Raw genomic sequence first — 21,630 nt, 5'->3', positions numbered from 1 at the left:
CCGAAGTTCGGATCCAACGATCATACGTCTACTTTGAGGTGCTCACAAAGAGCTGGATCTTTTTAAACCCTATTCCTCACAAAGCGACTACGAAGATCGAGCTTGGGCTTATTCAATTGTTTCTCTTCTCTTGCGGAGGCGAGGACAACCTTCACAAACTTCTCAGGGCACTCTACGAGCTTGGATGTTCTCCGGGTAATGCCTAGCCGTCTAGGAGCTCCAAGCTCCAAGAGTAACAAACATGAATCGACGGCTTGATGATGAACTTAAGTGCTTAAGATTTGAATTTGGCTCACTTGCACTCAATCTCTTGCTCTCACACCTAACTCTCAAATCTTTGCAAGAATTAAAGCACTAAAGGAGTGGAGAGAGCTATTGAAGGGCTATGAATGCTTTTGTCTCAAGGTAGTTCAACAGCTAAAGAAAGGAAGGGGCTGGAAGGGTATTTAAACTAGCCGTTACAAGCTTTTTTGACCTAACTCGGATACTTCGGGTTCAACTCGAAACCTTCGGATTGACACTTGAACGCATAACCGAGAACCTCTGGCCCGAACTCAACATGGAGGGTCCGGATGACATACCGGAACCCGGAACATCCGGGTCAACCTGGAACCTCAAAGAAACCATAGCTAACCCTAAGCTCGGTGGATAAGGCTACGTAATTTTGTTTTTTGAGGACCAAGACACAAAGGATCTATTTAAGAATTGGCAAGTACCCGAGGTACTCTTCCTATTCACTTTACAACCGGCATAATCAGAGTCCAAATAACCAATAAGATAAAAGGTTGAACCTAGAGTCCAAATAACCAATAAGATAAAAGGTTGAACCTTTAGGATACCATAAGCCAAGATAAAGGGTATGAACAAAATATCTAAGAATTCTCTTAACAACTACTAAATGACACTCTTTTGGAGCGGACACCTCCTCTAGAAGTTCTTACGTCTCTGTTGAGGGGCTCGGTCACACTTGAGTCGGGTCTCTCTCAACCCTTTTTCTCTACAAGCTCGGTCACACTTGAGCTTGGCTTTCACTCTTAATTTCTTACTTTGCGGAGGCGAAATCGAAGTATTCACAAACTTTCACGGCACACCACAACCTTGGGTGCTCGCCGGCGACGCTAGCCGCCTAGGAGCTTAAAGCTCAAAGAGTAACAAACGCGACAATGAACTTCTTACCGATGAACTTGAGTGCTCAAGATAGGAGATACGCTCACTTACACTGAAACTTGCAATCTCTCAACTCAACTCACTTTTTTCTCAAACACACACTAGATTGGAGTGGAAGGAAGTTCTTTTGGCTCTAGAAGGTTTTTCTTTCGTGCACAAGCAGCAGCAAATAAGGGTGGGGTGAGGGATTATTTATACCCTTCCTAAAAAACTAGCCGTTACACAGCTTTTTTAACTAACCAGGAGTATCCGGGTTGGCACTAGAACGCATAACCGAGAGCCCTGACCGGAATACAACTTGGAGGGTCCGGACAACTACCAGAACCCGGAGTCTCCGGGTCAAACACTTAGGCCCTAACAGACCACCTAACTCGGAGCTAAACCCGGAGACTCCGGCCAACCCGGAATGTCCGAATTTAGCACAGCTGACCCTATGAAAACGACGATAACTTTTCATCCCGAAGTCCGATTTTGACGATTTTGGACGCTATAGAAAGCATATTCAGAGGGCTACACATCTCAACTAAATTCATGACTTCAAACATATTGAATCAAATTAGAAACACTTTGAAACTCAATTCGGATACTTTCACACTTTCCGCACCGGGTTACTTAAGCTAACTCTCACTTTGGATTAGTTAGAAAACTCTTGAGCACTGAGGCACGATAATTAGCTCAACGTTGCATCCCTCTTAATAGTGTGGCATACCTATACTCAATTTCAAAAATAAAGCACATTTGAATCACATTGAGCCTTTGAATACCTTCAAGTACCGTTTCTTTATTTCAAACTTAGAGGGTTCCCAACTTTCATATAATCTTCACTCCATATCTTTTTGATTTTTCATATGATTGATGCGAGTCATCCATAGCTTCATATGATCTCACATGATCTATTGGCGCAAAGCCTTCACTCGTTCTTCACCATCGCCTTGGTCTTTCGGCGCCAAGCTATTTGCTTGCCCTTCACTACCGGATGGTCCATAGTAGCTGAGTCTTGCTTGCCCTTTACCGTCTTACCATAAAAAACCATTTTGTATCCGACATCTTCAATAAATTCACTTTATCATATATGGAGTCCAATATTATTTTTCATTTTTGACATATATAATTTCAATTCTACTTATGTCTTCTTATGTATCTCAACTCCAACTCATTCTTAAACACAAAGCACATGAGTTAGTACATAAAAACTTTATTGACAATGACATACGTTTAGTTACTTGATCTCTATAAATAACTTAGCATTCACGTTTATCGTTAATCTTCTATGAGTTTTTGTTTTCTTTTATGAGCATTACTAAGATTTTAATGATTTTGATGTAATTCTTTGCACCTATGATAATTCTTAACAAATTCATACTTTATCATTTATACATTTTCAAAGTAACACTTAGAGCCCATTCATCTTGATACATATTTTGTTTGCCCCATAATCACTTGTGAACTGACAGCGAGACCCTAGTGGACGTTGAATCGAACCTGTGGATGACCGACCCAGCGCAGGCACGATGAGCTAGTATCCCTCCAGGCCTGATTGCCAGTTGCAACTTGAGATCCATCCTGCAAGTAGACGAACCAAAAGAACTGGCGATGGTAATCGTTCATATAACAGCAGGAGCAGAAAACATATACAAAGGTTGCATAAGCAGTCGGTAACACACACTCGAGCAGCATTAAAACCTGCCAATCATCTGGAGCGCGTCGTCGATGGGGGTTATCCAAACCACCCCGACCGTGCAAGAACAAAAGAATAGCAGAGCAGAACACAACAGAGGCCTGCACTACAGCGCCCTTAATCTGATGCTGAAATGGGCAGACTGCAAGTACAGCAGCAGCCATATGGGTTAAAGATGACGCAGGAAGATTTTTCCAAACTAAGGAAAGATCGAGACAAGTGACTCTCTTTCACTGATTTTTTTTTTTAATCTGGTAGTTGATATGCTTGTGATACTAATTGCGAGAGCAAAAAGATGATGGACAAATAACTGGTAGTCCCAAACCTGGCCAAAGACGGCCTTTCAATCCTACAGTATGTGAATATTTATGGAATAAGACAATTTGTCAAGTAGAAAAAAAATAGGCGATTCACATTTCTGACCAGTTCTAATGAATATCAAACCATTCTTTTTAAGTATGGGGAACTTTAGATTGTAGAGTAGCACACAAATTAGATTCTAGAGGATAAATGTGGTTCAAGTACACTAAGTAAATAATATCCCATCCTATATAGTGTCATACATAGGAAACATGCCACAATATCGAATGCTCTCAACTTAGATCCCCTCAATGTCTCGTTCCGTCGAGCGTTGGTGGGGAATAAGTTACAAGGCTGGTATAATTTAGTGGCCAAAATTATATATGTTCAGCTCAATGACCAATCTGACATATTTTATATGGTCATTGCATCAGAACGGGTAATTTTCTGTCCAATCAATGTATATCCCATGTTGCATTTTGGAGACAACCATTATTGACATATTCACCAAAGTTTAGCGATGGAATATATGTTTAATATTAAATATTGTGTATTTGTTAAATTTTATTTACTTAGTTGATGAGTTGTGGCTATGTGGTATAGGGACTTAGGGAGTTTACATCATAGTAAAAACTTTGTAATAAGTATCGATTTTATACATCTTCGGATGTAGCGGCTAAGATATTTTTATTCCATTATTAAAAAAGGCAGCAGCCACACGTGACACAAATGAGCATAAATCATCAACACATCATTAGCTTGTTCAGTACAAACTGCTTACTGTGCACAATTCACAATTTTCCCAACTTCCGACACTGACCGTGTGGTGAAAGGCAGTGGATAAAGTCAGAACGAAGCAAGCTGCGAGATCATAATGCCACTGTGATATTATAAAGGATCTCAAATAAATATGCCATCAGTTCTAAACTTTGAAAATACAAAATAGTTATCCTCAGCCACATACATAACTCGTATCAGATCAACCGGTCATCTGCAAATACACATGTACAGAGGATGCAATCCTTTACAAAAGATACTACAATAAACACACGTCTAAATTTATCCATTCGCAAAAGATCTTTGTAGTGACGGGGAAAGGTGTAAGCATATCATCACGGCGTACTCAGAAACTTGTTCCAATCTGGCGTACTCCAAAACTTGAGCAGATCTTTTTGCAGTATCTCGATGTGTTCTTTTTGTAGGGCTGTGTTCTTTTTGTAGGGCTGTTCTACTTCGGTCAGCTTAGGGCAGTCGGATAGCTCGGCATGCTGTATGGATGAAAGACCGTGCGATCCTCCAATCGATGACAACTCCGGGCAGTAACGGACAACCAGGCGTTTGGTGCCTGCGATGGAGCTCAACGGGATGAAGATGATGTTGAGACAGTGAACCAGCTGCAGGTCGGTGAGAGAGGTAAGGTTCTCCAGGCAGGCTGCAAGTGACCTGTCGAACTCACCGCAATCTGATAGAGTGAGCCGCAGGAGTGATGGGGGCAACACCATTTCCCGTGGGCACACTAACTTGGCACACCCGCAGATTTTCAGGTCCTGTAGGCAAACAAATCCCACAAAACTATGGACAGGTATTGATACTAGATCGTCACAGTACTCCAGGAATAGCGACTTGAGGGATGGCAGGTTCTCTGGGGACAAAAACTGGTCAAGATTTGCCAGCTTATTGCATCCGAAAAGACGTAGAGAAGTGAGGCGTGTCAAGGCGAAGGATGCAATGCCATTGCTGCTGCTGCTGCTTGCATGCTGCGTCCTACGGTCAGCAAAAGTTGTGAGGGATTCAATCCCTACCTCTTTCAGCTCCAACTGTTCGAGGGAAGCTATGCAGGGGATTGATAAACTTTTCAAGTAAAGGCATCTGTAAAGCACCAGGCTTCTTAGAGTCGTTAAGTCCTCTGGTCTAAACCAAGTTGGAGAAAACCTATCACCCAAAAATTCATGGACTTTAAGGCTTTCAATTCTTGAATTAGGACGTAAGCCTTCGACCACTCCACTGTCACCGCGCCTCAGCTGCCCGGACCCGGACGTGCTCTCATCTTCCCAGTCTAGAAGCAATTCCTTGAGGTATTGCTTGTCAAAAAGTCTAGCCTCAGCGGCCTCTTCGGTGCTCCGAACATTACGAAGAGATCTGATAGACAGCGTTCCACTGAGCCGATTCATGAACTTGAGCTCACCAATTTTACGCCCATTTTCTATTCCAACTCTAAACTCACTCAAGTTCCGTAGACAAGACAGATTTCCAAGCCCTCTTATCTCTGATAAGGCCTTAGATGCTGTCGGTGGCAGAACTAGATGGCGCAGGCTCATTGGCTTTGTTATGTCCTGATGAAATCTGCGCAGATAGGAACGAGGTGCATCAAAAAATTGAAGGCTGTAAAGGCACCAGAATTTCTCTGGCAACTCTAGTACACAGCTACCAGATATATCAAGATAACGGAGACTAGTCAAATCATATATGCTTTCAGGTAGCTTTACCAGCGTGCAACCTTTTAGGCTCAAATACAGGATGTTAGAAAGCTGATTAAACCATTTAATCTCAACGTTAAGTTTCTTTTCGAACCTGAGTGAATGCAATTTATTCAAATATTGAATGTCTCTCATTCTGCTCATGGATTCACCAGAAACCTCGACTGACATATGGCGAACTGTATGCGGCATTCTCTTCTGCTCCTGGTAGCTCAAATCTTTCATCAAGATGCATTCATCTGCAGAAACGGACATTGCCATATCATGAATCAAGTCATGCATTACATATATAGCTCGATCAGGGGACTTTGGATCAGATTGAAAAAGAAATCTGCTTCTCAATTCATCCAAATATGTAATCCCCACATCTTCAAGATGCATGTTCCCCACTGGTGCAATAAAGCCCTCCGCCACCCACATGCCAACTATCTTATCTCTTTCGAAGCTATAATCTTTTGGAAATATGGAGCAAAATGTAAAGCATCTCTTAAGTTCTTGTGGGAGATACAAGTAGCTCAGTTGGAGGGCTGGTAATATCTCATTCTCGTGATGCGGTAGTTCCCACAATTCACTGTCCTGGACATTCCTCCAATGTCGCTCGGTCAGCTCCATATTCAACAGGCGTCCGAGAGTTTTCGCAGCCAAAGGAGACCCGCACAACCTAGAGGAAATGCTCTGACCAATATCTTGCAAGTGAGGATATGACTCAGGGCAGTCTTTACCAAATGCACACTTCCTGAAGAACTCCCAAAATATATCACTGGGCAATCCTTCGAGTTGGACAGGCTTACAGTTGCTGGTGGTGACAAGGTCAGCAACCTTTGGAGATCTTGTGGTCACTAAGACCATGCTGCCTTCACGTCCTTCCCTCAATGGTGCAAAAAATGCCTCCCACTCGTCATTAGCATTCGGCCAAACATCATCCAACACAAAAAGGAACTTTTGGAGCTTCGGCAGCTTCTCCTTCAATGTCTCTTGAAGATAATTTAAACTGCATGATCGGTTGTACTCTTTCCCAGTGATGGATTCAACGATCTCCTTTGTTATCCTTTTCTTGTCAAAGAGGTCTGAAACGCAGACCCATACCCTCACTTCAAAGTGATGTTTCACCCTTGGATCATTGTAGATGAGCTGAGCCAGGGTAGTCTTCCCCACCCCGCCAATGCCGACAATCGGCAAGACAGAAACGTTGTCAGTGCGGTTGGTCTCAGCAAATCCGGCGCTGCTGCTGTTTCCTTTTAGTCGCTTGGCTCTGGATGTAGATGTGACACCATTGCCTCCTCCTCCTTCTGCTGCTGCTGCTTCTCGTTTTCCATTAGACTCTGCAGATCCACAACCTCCGGTGAGTGGCACACCCAATAGTTTGATCATCTGATCACGTTTGTCCTCAAGGCCAATCGTCACACCGAGCATCTCGATCACTAGATCTCGTTCTGTGTCGCGGCCAAACACTTGAGGAGCGCCAATGACTGAACTTGTCTCCGGCATGAGCTGCACTGGCTCAACATTAAGACCCATAAAATTGAGCACTCCCTCTATCGCAGCCACTGAATTGTCGAGCTTATCTTGGGTCTCCTTTACCCTTGTTTTGCTACCATAGATAAATTTTTTTGCGAGATTCAGAGAGGAAGACAAGAGTTGACCTGCCCGGCTCCGGTCAGCGTCCTCTATCTTTTGCCGCAGCACCTGATCATCCAGCTCGCGGAGGAGGTCCTCGGCATCGTAGGTGCTGTCCTTGAGCTGCGAGAGAAGCATTGCCAGCTCCTTGTCCTTGGACCTGCCCCACTCGCCACGACTGACGAGGAAGCGAGCCTTGGGCAAGGTGGTCCGGAGGCGGTCCAGCTCATCGTTCAGCTGAGTCGCTTCGCGGATGTTGACCCCGGCTGAGAGGATCCATTGCAGTGCCTCCATGGTCGTCGTCCTCCTCGGGGCCGGCAGTTGGCTCCTCCGCCCTTAGCTATATCTTGGCAGTGCTGTAAGAGTTCTGTCTGGGTCAATGAAGCTTCTATTTTCCAAAAAAAATAGTTTTGTCTGTGGTGGGGAGTATCGCTGTCATGGAACCATGTTTTCCCACTGCAAGGTTCCCTAATTGGCAGACTTGTTTACCTCGAAAACAAAAGATTCGATATGTGGACGACTCTTTTTTTTTTTTTTTTACAAACTTGCGGTAGAGCTGCCTACTGTGTTGACAAGAAGAAAAGCCCGACAAACTAGCTTATTCGGTTAAAAATTAAGAAAAAATTCGACACAAAATTACAAACACAACGAATAAACTACCTAACTAAATTAGACTTAAATCATCATAGAAATGACAAAAAAACTCATATCACGTGACCATCAACCTAGCTAAATTAAGCTACGGATGATCAACAATGTTGTAAAGTAGACCAAAGCCGAAACCAAGCCAGCAGCCACATGAAAACGCAGGTCAGGTCCTATTCACCCGTCCCGCTGCTCAGTATTTTTGTTGTTTTTTACGAACTGACTAATGCTTGTGCTGATTGCCAACGCCACTTCTCAAGCCTTGTATTCAGATTTGTGCATCGATTTGTTGATTGAGGGGGGAAGGGTAGATTGATTTCTGATTTATTCAGTGAGGGATGGAGTGATTTGGTCATCGATTTGTTGGTCAAAGGAGAATTATAGATTTGTGTGCTGCTGTTTTTAATTTGTGAAGATGAATACATGTTCACCTGTTTTAAAGAATGATTCATTTTTTAATAATAAAAGTACAATTTTTAGCCTATGTACCAACGAGATATCAGAAATTCAGGATGCACACAAACATTTTTAAAAAATAGGTACCCAAATTTGCATCAAGGGAACTTGAATTTAGATAATCTAGATGTACATCTATGCCCTCAATCAACTGAGCTTTCTTAAGAATGATTCATTTGTCTGCTATTTTTTAATTTGTGAAGAAGAACACATGTTCACCTGTTTTAAAGAATGATTTATAATCACAAGTTCACCTGCAATGTACAGAGATGTAACTCTTCAGAACACTCATCTTTGTTTAGATTTGTTTGTTGAGAAATCACTCTTATACAGAATGTTAGAAGCATAATATGGTTTGTATTTTTAGACGAAGGAATAACATTATTCCGGCATCTGCATAGTGAAATACACATAGCCGCTCATTATTACAAAGTTTGATATAACACCTGGTAAACCAGATAAGTTATAAAAAAATAAAAGCATTCTGAACATTGGTCGGTCCAGTTCCTATTTGTAGTCTATTACTATAATATGGTTTGTATGATCATATAGGCTAATAGAAACATATGATCTTTGTTGCAGATCCAAAATAACCATGTTCCATCTTCAGTTTGCTTCTGGATTCAACGACAGTTGGGGCAGGAGCCTGGTCAAGTGCAAATCCGAGTGCCATCAAGAAGTAGCTCAAGCTAGTCGCTGTGTAAATTGTGTTCTTGCATGAATTAGCATTTTTTCTTTGCACATATAATGTGTAGATGTTCATGTCTTAATAGTAAAAGCAAGAAGTTATTTTTGTTCATGTGGATGAATATCTAAATCTTTGAATGCTTCATTTTAAAATCAATAATTATTTGTGCAGTGGTGAAAAAGAAAAATTAAATTGTCCCTAGGCTTGCCAAATTGTAGTGAAAGACTGGCTAGTGCTATTGTGGGGGGTCTAATTTCACCTTTTCGTGCCTATTGATGACCCTGAATGATGAGGTTCTTGTGGAAATGATACAGTGCATAATGAACTAAATCTTCCATGAATCTTAACTTAAATTTCGGTGCCTATATCCCCTGTTTCCCTCCAAAACTGACAATGATATTCACGGGATTATAAAACCATCTCACTGGGACTACCATGGGTAAAATTGTCTTTGCACAAACATTTAATGGCTTGGCTCAAGGAATTTGGTCAACGATGGTAAATAAGGATAATGTTTGCAACATGATGACACATTTTATATTAGCCTTTTGTGATGGAATTTATCGAATTATGAACATTTACAATGCTAATATAATAATCATTCCATATTTAAACAGTCTGTGAGAGGAAGGGAGAAATAATGAGAGGGAGACACAGGACCTGAACAAAACAAAAACAGAGACAGAACCCAACCCGCATCGGGAGAGACATTAGGACAAACAGATTGACGACTAGAGGGGGTTAATAGCCGTCTTAACAATTTCTTGTGAAATCGATGGTCTTCTTCTATTTAGATCACCCAACGCACCTCAAAACTCAAGCGGAAATAAAAATAGAGAGAATTTTTAACAAGAGAAAATAGAGGCAACACAACTCTACAGCTGTTATATGAACCATATGTTACATTTAAGATTAATCCATGTGTTTTATTACTCGAAAGATCACAACTTGCAAAGAAACAAGAAAAGATAAACACCGAGCAACGATTGGATCCTATAGAACTCTTGTTTTTTGCTGAGCAGGATCGGATCGTAGTATTGGATCGTAGGATCATGATCCTATGAGATTTTTATTTTTAAAGTTTAATTTATTTTTTATATTAAAAATATATTTAACAAGCATGAAACATCGTTAAACATAGGTTCTGAAGATACAAACTAATAAAACATGTCAAATTAAACTAATAAAACTTCATTATGCATAAATTTTAGCGATTCTGTGGGATCCTATAGAACTCTCATCTAGAATCGTAGGATCGGGATCCTATGTAGAATCTTAGCGATTCTATGGGATCCTATAGAACTCTCATCTAGAATAGTAGGATTGGGATCCTATGTAGAATCTTAGCGATTCTGTGGCATCGTATAGAACTTTCATCTAGGATCATGAAACTATGAATTTAAGATACATGATGGGATCAGTATCATTTTGACTTCGTAATATCGTAGGATCCTAAGATTCTAGGATCCGTATCAGGATCCTGACAACCTTGGTCTAATGCCACATGCAACTTGTGTGCGGATGTAACCATAGCTCCCACTCATCATCTCCAGCATCTTCGTAGTTGTACTCTTGATCTTCATCTGATTAGCAAGCAAGAGTGACTACGAAAGATACTTAGCAAATCCTAATACTACATCAAGGGGTTGATAAATGTATAATAGAAAATATCAAGGATTAGGGCCGTAAGGCTTAGATTTTAGCACAAAGTAAGTTTTTATGCAGTGGTATTGAGGGGGTCATGCAAATTTTCAAGAGACTAAGCAAAAGTCAAGTTTTATTATTTGTAGGATTTTGGCCCTAGGGGAGCTACCCATTCCGTCAATTCTCAAGTTTTAAGCTGGGGCAGACAATGCCACCAATCCACGTCGTAAGCCGGTTTTCTTCCAAAACATGGGCACCTCACTGCCCACCCACACCTTAAGGGGTACTCACACCAAATGCTAATTATTGTGTGGCTAACACTTCGCATGTCCATGATATGGACACGGCTATTCGAATAGATTTATATCATGCAGAGATTATACACTGTACCCACATAGAATACTTACCCTCCTACCATTCGGTATGGCGGAGCGAAACATAATGAGGTTTTGTACCATCAAGTATCTCCTGGCTTCCCAATTGCAGAACAAGGGCATAAAGAATCATGGGGCCTCACATCGCTCACCTCTTTTTGGTTATATTGCAATTTGTAATGGTTCACCAGCTGGACCTTAGGACTTCACCTAGTTCGCCCGAATCTTGTCCTAGCTCCCGCTGTTCCTAGCCTCTTGAATTGCCCCCCCCCCCCCCCCACAAACACCCCTGTTGCCTTCTGCTGTGGCCGTGCCCAGGTCCTACTCGCACCACAGCTATTGTGCTGGCGACATAGCAAGATGCTCACCGTCATCGGCAACTCGACGTTGCTGCACCCAAACCAGTGAGCAATGCGGCGGATCACCGAGCTTCAACAACATTGCCATTTTACAACGATTTGCTTTTAAATTTATATCAGCTTGCCTAGAAAATACATAAAGCTGCTTTTCAATTTTGTTTGGATTTATCCAACTTTGCTTCTCAAAATCACCTAATTTTCGTGCAAATGTTGTGTTGATTTATTTTTGTTTTCGATCTTAAATCGGAGATGCCTTTTTGTTTTTCAGCTGAAACATTTGTTATTTGATTTGCTCATATGTACTTGTGTTTTTGCTTCTCGATTTGTTCAGATTTGCTTATATTTTTTTTTTCAAAATTGCCTATTACTTGTACGAACTTAGTGGAAAACGTCTAAATTTTATCAAATACCAACACTTCTTTTTTGTTTCTTCTTGTACAAATAGTGCTTAAGGGGATGGTGTTCCTGATGCTAGGGTAAAGAAATGAAATATTAAGTTACTTTTTTAAAAAATTCTCCCAATCCTGCTCTGATCGAAAAAAAATTCTTCTGATTTTGCTCCCGATCTTCTACACTTTTGTACCGAAATGCTCTATTGTCCCAAACTTTGAGAGTTGGTAATGATTTGTTCTAAAATATGTTATATGTTTATTCCACAACTATCACAATTTGCTTTTCCATTTGTTCATATTTTCTCTAAAATTTATTACTTTTTGTTTTTTTTTTTTGCCGTAAAGATAATTTGCCTATCTATTGGACATGAAGAAATGAATGGAAAGGGACGGGGAAGAGACAAAAACAACGCGCTAGTGGTTCGCAAGTTGGGCACGTGGGCGTAACATAGTGGGATGTCCAGAACTGGAAGTGTGCAGCCATATGATTTTATCGTTTAGCCAAAAATAAGTTTGTATGTCGAAGAGCTAACGTATGCACGTGCATTCTTTAGCTGTGTCCTATTTTAATTGGACCCAAGTAGTATGTTAGAAACTTTACCGTACTTGCACACATTTAGAAAGGAAATATCTGAACAGCAAACGCATTTAGAAAGAATCACAGCAAAGCTCGGTTGGTAAGTCCTCCCGATATGAAGGCTACCCGCCCGAGCTTTTTGCACTGGGACTTTCCCCCAAAATGTTCTTTCGGTTAGTCTCTAGCACCTGTAGACTATAAGAGGAGAACGGAGTATCTATCGCTAGTGGGATCTGAGGCTTCGTAAATCTCTTTAATAAATATGTGTAGATTGTGCGTTTAGACATGCGTGTGTCAAGTGTGTGTTTAAATACTACAACTTATACCAGTTTTGAGACTTAAAAAAAATCACAGCAAACAGCAGCTAGCAGAAATTAAGTAGCACTAAGTCTACCTTGATAGAGCTCAGCCACTCCGCCTTGGCCCTCAGGATCAACTCGCGGGGCACCACGGCCGTCTCACTCTCACAGTACTGCATTCCGCAATCAATTCCGCAATCAGACCGATACAGTTACCCTGATAGTGTAATCAACACAACACAAGTTGACAATAAGGGGATGCGGAGGCGCGAGGACCGCACCTCGGCGGTGAAGACAAACTCCGGCACGGCCGTCGCCATGTGTACCTTGTGCCCCTCCCCCCACCCCCCGATTAGTTGCCGCATGACTTGCGATCACGGAACCACACAAATGGAGTCAAGTCAAACCTGGCACTTCAACAGCGAAACAAACGACGACCAGTGAGGGTCGTAGCCGGAATGCCCCGGGGTGAGGAGGGACCTCGATAGCGCGGGTGGCATGGCCGAAGCCATAGCCAATGAGGTAGAAGGCGAAGACCAGGCGACGCGATGTGGCAGCAGGGAGTGGTTGGCGCCTCCGGCAGTTGCTGTGACCGACGAAGTGGAGGAAGCTTGGGATCCAAGTCGCTGGTCCACCACGACTGCAATTTGTTTGGATTCTCATAAATTTTTTACAGGAAACAATATATTTTATGTGAAATATAGAGGAATTTCCTTATTTTAAGTGGAGAGTAAAGTAATTAATTTGACTATATACTTAGACTTTTCTGTGTTTTTTCTACTTTACCCACGTCTAATCATAAATGTGAATTGTGTTATTTGTATACAAAGCATGTAGAACAAAAACACTTAGATTGTTGAGGTTTTGACATTATCGATGCATATGGCATATCCGCTAAATTCACATAAAAAACTCAAAAAACTTTCTCTCTACATTATAATTTGGTTCATCTGTTTATATGGCAGACAGAAAAAAAAAAGACGAGAGAGACCTCAATGACACGGGTGGAATGGAGGTGGAAGACGAAGACCAAGCAACATGACGATGTATGGTGTATGCAATAGCATTGGCGACGAAACATAAGAAGCTTGTGATGTAAATTGGATGGGTTGCCTACTTGTTTACATCACGCTAGTAGTGTTGTCTCTCCTCCAGCTCTGGGGAACCTCTCTTTACATTATTTCCGACAGAGCTTGCTTGGGAATTTCATAGGACAATGGTAACCCATAGAGATTATGACAAAAACACACATTTTGAACTAAGCTTTGGCGGAAAAAAGTGAGCTTGTTCAATTTTGCGTTAAAGTACGTAATAAAAAACATATCGGTTTTTCTTTAAACATTTCTCAAGTATCAAAATGAAGTGCAAAAGAACTAGCCATGGGCTTTCATTGACCAAAACTTATTGGGACCCACTTTTAAGTCATCTTCTCCCCTCCTGTCATCGGATTGGCATGGAGATCCATCAAGGGCCAGATTGATTCCTTCCTTCGTGGGTAAACCTGCTTGGATGATTTTTTCTAATATATATTTCTATAAAATAGACGAATTATAACAGATTTAAACCGAATGATCTTTATCATTCATCTAAATTAATCAAATAGCCACCATATAAAATTAAATCTCATTCATCTTTCTAAATATACTTGCAATATCCTCATCCACGAATCATGGAATTAAAAGTGATTATACTCTCTTTTTTACAACCACACACGTGTTTTTTTAAAAAAAAACTGATGTGCAAATCTCTTTTTTTTATGTTATATTCTTTTACTTCTTTTGATTGTTATATCTTAAATTGATTTTACTTCTTTTGATTGTTATATCTTAAATTGATTTTACGTGTGTAAAATACTCATACAGTTGCTAGTGAAATTCGTGAGCAATCAAATCCAGTCCATCCTCTCCGTCGCTTAGGTCTGTGGTAATATCAATCGTTCTGGTTCTGTTCGGTTAGACACTTCGTCCTCATCAGTAGCCCTACGATATCGGTTCAGCATGGAAATGGAAATACATGAAACATTCTGCAACAGCGGCTGCCTACTTTTGTCAACAGTCCGACGGCCTATGCCATGGCCTTGACATATCTACATTACAAGATTCGATGCTTAGTGCATCTGATCAGCCACATCATCATCATACACTCCAAAGTTGATGCCCCTTTGAGAACAGGTGCAGCAAAATGAGACCAAAACAAGAGCAGACCCACAGAGACGAAGCTACTGCTCCCAGAGTTCACAACAGCACACTCTATGTCGTTCGAGTGCCCTCCAGATTGTTCTTGGAATGAACAAGTCGCTGCTGGTGAACTCCTTCGACACTTCCTCGACGACGCTTGCTTCACAGTTCTCTCTCTGTTTTTTTTTTTTTTTTTGAAAGGTGCTTCACAGTTCTCTTCTTGGGGCGAGGAGCCGATGGTTCAGTCACCTCAGGTTGGTGAAGGCCGACAAAGTCTGACACCTCGGGCTGGCCGAAGCCAACAGGACCGAAGTTGAAGCGCCAGGTTCACCGAGCAGTTCTCTGCGAGTAGGAGGTGCTGCCCAACCCAGTGGATCAACTGCACAGATAACAGCAATATATACACAATTATATCAGAAAACGTCATACAATATGCCCCAGGGACAGCTGGGTTTGACAAGAAATAGCAATGGAGTTAACTAGGAAAAGAAAAGACATGCAGCAAATAAAATAATACTAAACGAAATTTTGGATCGTATGAAGACAAAATAGAGAATGGAAACCACAATAAATATCATAATTCAAGTAGCGTCATGACTTTTCACAACTCGTTTGACTGCGCTCGTTGATGATGCATATAATCCATTAAACAATGGGGCTGCTAAGGCTCGTTGCCCTCAGCTAAACTGGTATTTGAAGAACTCATCACAATGGGCTATTGGGACCGTTTAATTGCAAAGCAATACATGGATTTCTTATAAATTTCCTCCTAGATCCTAATAAGCGTCGATAGAAAATATTTCTAATGAAGGGTGTCTCTTCTTAAGGAAAAGCTTCCAGGAGAATGTGGCCAGTGCTGAATTCAGCATTTACGTACTATAGTAGTACTCAACAGGCGCAGATCAAGGCCCAGCACTGCCAGTTCTTGCCTGGGCCTAGGACCAAAAGAGCATTAATGTCCTATCGAGAAAACACAAAAAGAATAAAAGAGATAGAGGGGACCCAGCCTGGGGCATGGCGTATTAAAATACCAATGTCTTATATGAAATACTACAGTTTTCACATGCGAAAGTTGTAGCAAACACTATTGGCTGTCTGGTGATTGCAGTATTTGATCCAGTTTTAACAATCCTTACCACTGTATCCTGATTTGAGGCATGCTCTATCCAACAAATGGGGGAAATGACAAGAAACTAAACTATAAAATTACAGATACAGCCAATAGTTTCAGCAAACCTTGGGCTGATTTAACGCACCTTGTGCAACCTCAGGAATCTCTGGTAATTCACGAGATTCTCCAAATGTACGCTTTCGAACATAGTCTTCTTCCAGAGGTTTGGGAGTAGCAAACGAAAACTGAGACAAGTTAACCCCTTGTCTAATGTAGTGTGGGTTCTCTGCCAAGTACCTGGGATATCAAAATAATGATGCATAACTTCATGGGAAATTTTCAGAACATGTCGTAGAATCGTAGTTCTGCTTTGTAGTACTAGACCAACTAGGTGAGTCGGTGACATAAGTAATACGCAGAAGCTAGAACAAAGTATAAATGGATGAACACACCTCCCAATTTCAACCATCGACCTCAACCTTTTCCCAGATGGAGAAGTGTAATACCTGAGAATAAGCATAACACTTATATACGTTAAGATGAAGTACCTTGCATGTCATATGCTCTAAAAAGTATCCTGCATATCCTACAAGCATGTATTAATTTCTATTTGGAATATAGAAAAGGAAAGTACCAAAGATTAAGTTTGATAAATACTAGAGACTTCAATAAACAACGAAGATCATGTTTGTACTTTAGCAAATTTTGCTAAGTTAAGCAAGCAGCTGATCCAGAGACACGTACAAGTAAAACATTTCGAAAATGATTCCGCGAATGCTATTAATCACATAGTGAAAGGACTAAACATGAAAATGGCCAAAATAATTTGATGATGACAAACCACAAGTGTTATTGCAACTCAAGTTAAAGAAAGTAGGAAACAGTGACGTACACATCTGCAAACTTGCTGGAAGCGCCCCTGATTCTGACCTCCCTGTCCCAGCCAGGAGGAGGTTGGACAATGTTTGGCTTATCGATTGCCCACACCCTACTTCCATCTTGTGACATATCTTCTGGGTCCTCACATGATAAAGCACGGTTCCATTCACGAGCCCTTGAGCATACAAAAAGCTCCTGACAAATACTTTCCCGTAGCTCTTCATATTTTTCTTTTGTTGGAACGACCCTCCATTTGAAGCAGCAGGCACACTGTACAGTATAAACACCAATAGAAGGTAGAACCGTGCCATATCCATATCTTGGCTTCTTGGAACTTTGGTGCAGTGTATTATAGTGATCTATTGGCTCAGTAACTTCAACTACCCTTTGCTTGTCATGTGTGATCTCAGGATTGTAAAGGACAAGCTGCTTTGATCTGTCTTCCGCTGAGTGATCCTTGCTGCTGCCATCATCATAGTCATCAATAATATGCACTTCAACATTTTCAGGGAGCTTGCGAAGCTTCTTTTTTGAAGGCTGAGATTTGCAATTATGAACTCTCCTACCCTCAGGGTTATGACCGTAAAAAGTCCTCATGCCAGCCTTTTACCTGTATGATAAAGAACAAAGGATTCAATTAACAACAGCATGATTTCAGTAGGGTTTTCCCATATTGTTCCCCATAAGAAAGCACCAGCATGCTAGTAATTCAATAAACGTATAGAAATCAGTACATTTTGGGACTCCCAACATTAAAATTTACAAGTATAGATGTTGAAATTCACCATTAAGAGAACTGAAGACAGAAATGTAATCACTTCTATTCACTATCCCTGGAACTATGAATATGTCTTTCATAGGACTACAGTTACAACTAATGAACCAGAAGGAACGCTGCACTCAATGGGTTAACTCAACAAATTAATATGATTCAACTATCTAAAGAGTAGTTGTACCTTGTAAGATGCAACTTGAATTTGTAGAACATGAAGCAGGCTGGCTTTCACACACATTACACATTTCTATTGACAGACACCACACTACACAATATAAAATGATCTGAAGGATAGATACCCCCATACTCTTAAACTAACATGCCATTTAGACACTATGTCACGTGAAGAAAATGTAGCATTCAATTTTTTTCCTGGACGCTATTAAGGTAGAGGTACATGAGGTTGCTCCAAAAAATCATGATACTGAGTAACTGACATGACATGACGCAATACAAAACATATCCCTTTGGATGTCCCGGTAATCGTCCTATAGTAACACACAAATAGACCATAAACGAGGATGTCAGCATATCTGAACCACAAAGTAGCCAAGAATTTGTGAGTCGAAAGTAACAGCAGATATCAATTTTTTCAGCAGCTAACAAATAAAACACAAAGAATTGTTATTAGTACGACTTGTGTGCACGATACACTGTGTGTCTTATCAACAATTCGTCATACACATAAGCACCTATAATTTCTGCTCTACTGTACACAATGCTAAAAAACCCAGAATCAATGCAAATTCCAAAACGAGGAGTTTATATTGATATAGTTGTTCGAAAAAAAGGAGTTTATATTGGTTCACAAACAGTGGGCCCTTCTTGAAGTACATCAAGTAAAGTCTACATCCTAAATCTAAAAGGCCAGGACCAATTTTGAGCTCAGGGAGTGGCAAACGCAACCAAAAGAGAGTCCCCCTTAACACTACCAATTCACACCAAATACACTAATGTTTCAGAACAAGTGGCCAAGAACTAAGCACCACATTTGAACCAAATAGGTTTCTTGATTCACAAACAAGTGAACATATTGGTGTACTACAAATTAGCCCCACATGCAACCCACCAAACAAAACAAGATAGTTCCCCACATCAAGACCCCAGAGGCCCAGACCAGCACCCAGGATGGGCCCCCTCATGGTCGCATATATACACCATCAGATCACAGCTGAAGTACCGAGCTAGAATAAATTAAACACAAGAGGGCCGAGGCAGATAAACAGAGAACACAGAACAGAAGCTTCTAGTGCTTCCTCTAAAAAAACTTGTAATGTTCCATCTGAAGCTGCAGCTGGGAGAAGGCTACCAGAAGATCGGAAACGGATGAGGCCAAAATCAGCACCAGAGATCGATCTCGCCCCCAAAAGTGGACGAAGTGACGAACCCAAAACCCGCATTGCAAAACCCCTTAAGTTGGCACCACCAAAGGAGGTGAACCAACTGGGAATTTGCCAAAAATAGCAAAACACCAAGCAAATCCGCCAAAAGCAAGCCGCGCACGCAAGAACGAACGAACACGGTGATCTTCCATGAGACGCAGGGCGAGCTGGGATCGCGCCCGATGCGCCCTAGAAGGAACGAAACCTACGTGCCCGGCCCGGAGTAGCGCGCCGCGATCGTGCGCGGAGGAAAGAAAAACAAACAGAGAGGAAAGAGAGGGAGGGAGGGGTGGCGGTGGGGAAGGAGATGAGAGGGAAGGGAAGGGGCGACCGACGTGGAGGTGACGTCGCCGAGGAGACGCGGCCTCCGGAGACTCCGAGGGAGGGGAGGGGAGGCGAGGCGAGGCGAGGTGGTCGGCGCCTGCGCGTGCTGTACCGTCTCTGTGCCAGTGTGCCAAGGCACAGTGGCAGATATGTGTGTGAATTTCTCACACAGCCCCCTATTACTTCTTCTTTTCGCACCTGCCGCTCCACTCCAGTCAAGCAAAACTCTTTTTTATGTGTTGGGGACAATTTTGCGCCTATCCAGCAACGAGGTATGTTTGGACGATAAGCGAGAATATAATTCAGCAAAACTCTTTTCTAATTTGGCAACAGCAGTAAGTAGCATTTTATTGATTACTGCATACAACCGGCAAAAATCATACTGCATGCTGCATAGAAGTTGCCTGGCTCATGTAATTCAATTCAACAAAAATCGTACTAAAATACCAGTTCAAAATAATGGAAAATCATGATAGCAGATCAAAGCGAGACTAAATTCTTTCTTTCCGCTGGTGATTTAATGGCAATAGTTAAGGATCCAATTTATTAACCATGAGCTGCATGCATAAGGTGAATACGAGGCCAAGATATGCAATAAGTGTGTCATTGGTGGTCCATATTGATGGATGCTCGTTTAGTGGATACGTATAAATTTAGTGAGATGTGTATTTGGTTATCTGCTTACATTATTTTAGTCTGATGTGATGGATGTAAATGTACGCTCGCAGTCTAACTTCGATAGATACAGCCTGTCCCGATGGATATAGTCCGATGTATCCGTTCATACAAACAAACTTACTTGTCAATGTCATAAAATCATTTCCATACGAACAACCAATCAAGTGTCAACTCTTGTATCTACTCATACGGCCTTATATTCGATCAATTAAACAGAAACTCACTTCAGCCTATCAAGACAGATACAACCAACAAAACTCTCTTCTTTTCAACTAATATGACTCCATTCAATTTATATATACAATTTATACAAGCAAAAATGCATACAGGTAACCAATCACACTATAACGTAAACATATCACAAGCCGGTATCAGAGTACCCAGGGCAAGCATTGACTAGCCAATTATCTATGTTTAAAAGAAGTGGTAAAAAAGGAAGTCCAAATCTTACTTTTGTGAACACAAATCACAAACAGATATGTGCGTAGTTCGTCAGAGGTTTGGAGCAGATCAGTGAAGGCCGGCAGGCGGCAGGCGAGATCTGAGCCATCCCCTTCCCTCCTCTCCTCTCCTCTCATATGGCTGGCTCACTCACGAACAACTGCAAATGGAACTCTGTCCGCGAGATCTTTAGTGCAACTGCAACTCAGAGCCTCAGTGTCCCAATCACATTTTCACGAAAAACAACTGCAATTGGAGGCTTACTAGTCGGATGACGGCAGCAGTAAAGAGATCGGTGATATCATAAGAGATCAGCGAATTAGGATATTTAAAATTAATCAGTTTCAAAAATTTTACAAGATAAATCTATACCAATTTTTATCTAAATATGATCTAAGTTTATCTAGTTTGTGTACTCTACCATTTAAAAGACATTGTAACATATCTAGAAAGGTAAATCGTAAGTATATAAATACGAAAACGTAAATAAGATAGAAAAAGTAAACTCAGCACAAAGGATTTTTATCCTGTGTTACCGATGGCATAAATATCACACCTAATCCACGTTAGAGCTCCACCAAAGAGATGCTACCTAACAGCACCCGGTCACGACCTTTGAGCCACCAAGCCACCAAAGTAAGATCTCACCACAAGCCTCTCTTTCGGTCACTTGCCGCCATCATCACTTCGGAGCTTGAGCCACCAAGGCAAGGGTTTCTATGCCCTCGTATAAGAGTCTTGCCACTACTCCACACCAAGTCGGAGAACCAATAAATATGAACCACTATAGCCCATGATTCCAGTGAGTCATCAAGACTCTAAGGTGCCGACATACCACTTAGTACAAATTAGGATCACTATTTAATCCTATCTCTAGGCAGCAACATCTAGATACAACTCTCTCTAGCCCTATTAGCACTAATCACTCTGTAATCACATGCTTAATTACCTTGAATGATCACTTTAAGCACTTTGGTGGTTTGAATGTCTTCTCAAGTGTATATGAGTTTCTCTGGACTCCAGTATCTTCAAATGACCGAGTAGAGTGATATTTATACCCTCAACCCCACGAAATAGCCGTTGCCCCAACCATTATATTTTGTTATACTCACTGGATGATCCGGTGTGTGCAACATTACAGCCGTCCAAACAGTATATGTGTACTCTCTATGAACTAGTCGTTAAAACTC

The 21,630-nt window shown here is 41.4% G+C and overlaps 2 protein-coding genes across 2 annotated transcripts; both read right to left on the bottom strand.

Annotated features, from left to right (window-relative positions):
* Positions 1-4,052: 4,052 nt before the first annotated feature.
* LOC133927336 (disease resistance protein RGA2-like) lies at positions 4,053-7,658 on the bottom strand. Its single transcript, XM_062373755.1, has one exon. It carries the CDS (start codon positions 7,531-7,533, stop codon positions 4,258-4,260), a length of 3,276 nt encoding a protein of 1,091 aa, XP_062229739.1. The 5' UTR covers positions 7,534-7,658; the 3' UTR covers positions 4,053-4,257.
* A 4,755-nt stretch (positions 7,659-12,413) lies between these two features.
* On the bottom strand, positions 12,414-17,457 carry LOC133927800 (uncharacterized). Its single transcript, XM_062374190.1, has 7 exons — positions 16,854-17,457; positions 16,414-16,467; positions 16,087-16,258; positions 15,154-15,229; positions 13,081-13,313; positions 12,769-12,846; positions 12,414-12,428 (listed from the first exon to the last, which is right to left on the bottom strand). Exons 1-7 carry the CDS (start codon positions 17,435-17,437, stop codon positions 12,414-12,416), a joined length of 1,212 nt encoding a protein of 403 aa, XP_062230174.1. The 5' UTR covers positions 17,438-17,457.
* Positions 17,458-21,630: the final 4,173 nt, after the last annotated feature.

The sequence above is a fragment of the Phragmites australis genome, chromosome 8 (genome assembly GCF_958298935.1).
Source record: "Phragmites australis chromosome 8, lpPhrAust1.1, whole genome shotgun sequence".
In the NCBI taxonomy this organism is placed as follows: Eukaryota; Viridiplantae; Streptophyta; class Magnoliopsida; order Poales; family Poaceae; genus Phragmites; species Phragmites australis.
The sequence above is the reverse complement of the archived record's forward strand: the minus strand, read 5'-3'. Positions and strand labels throughout refer to the sequence as shown.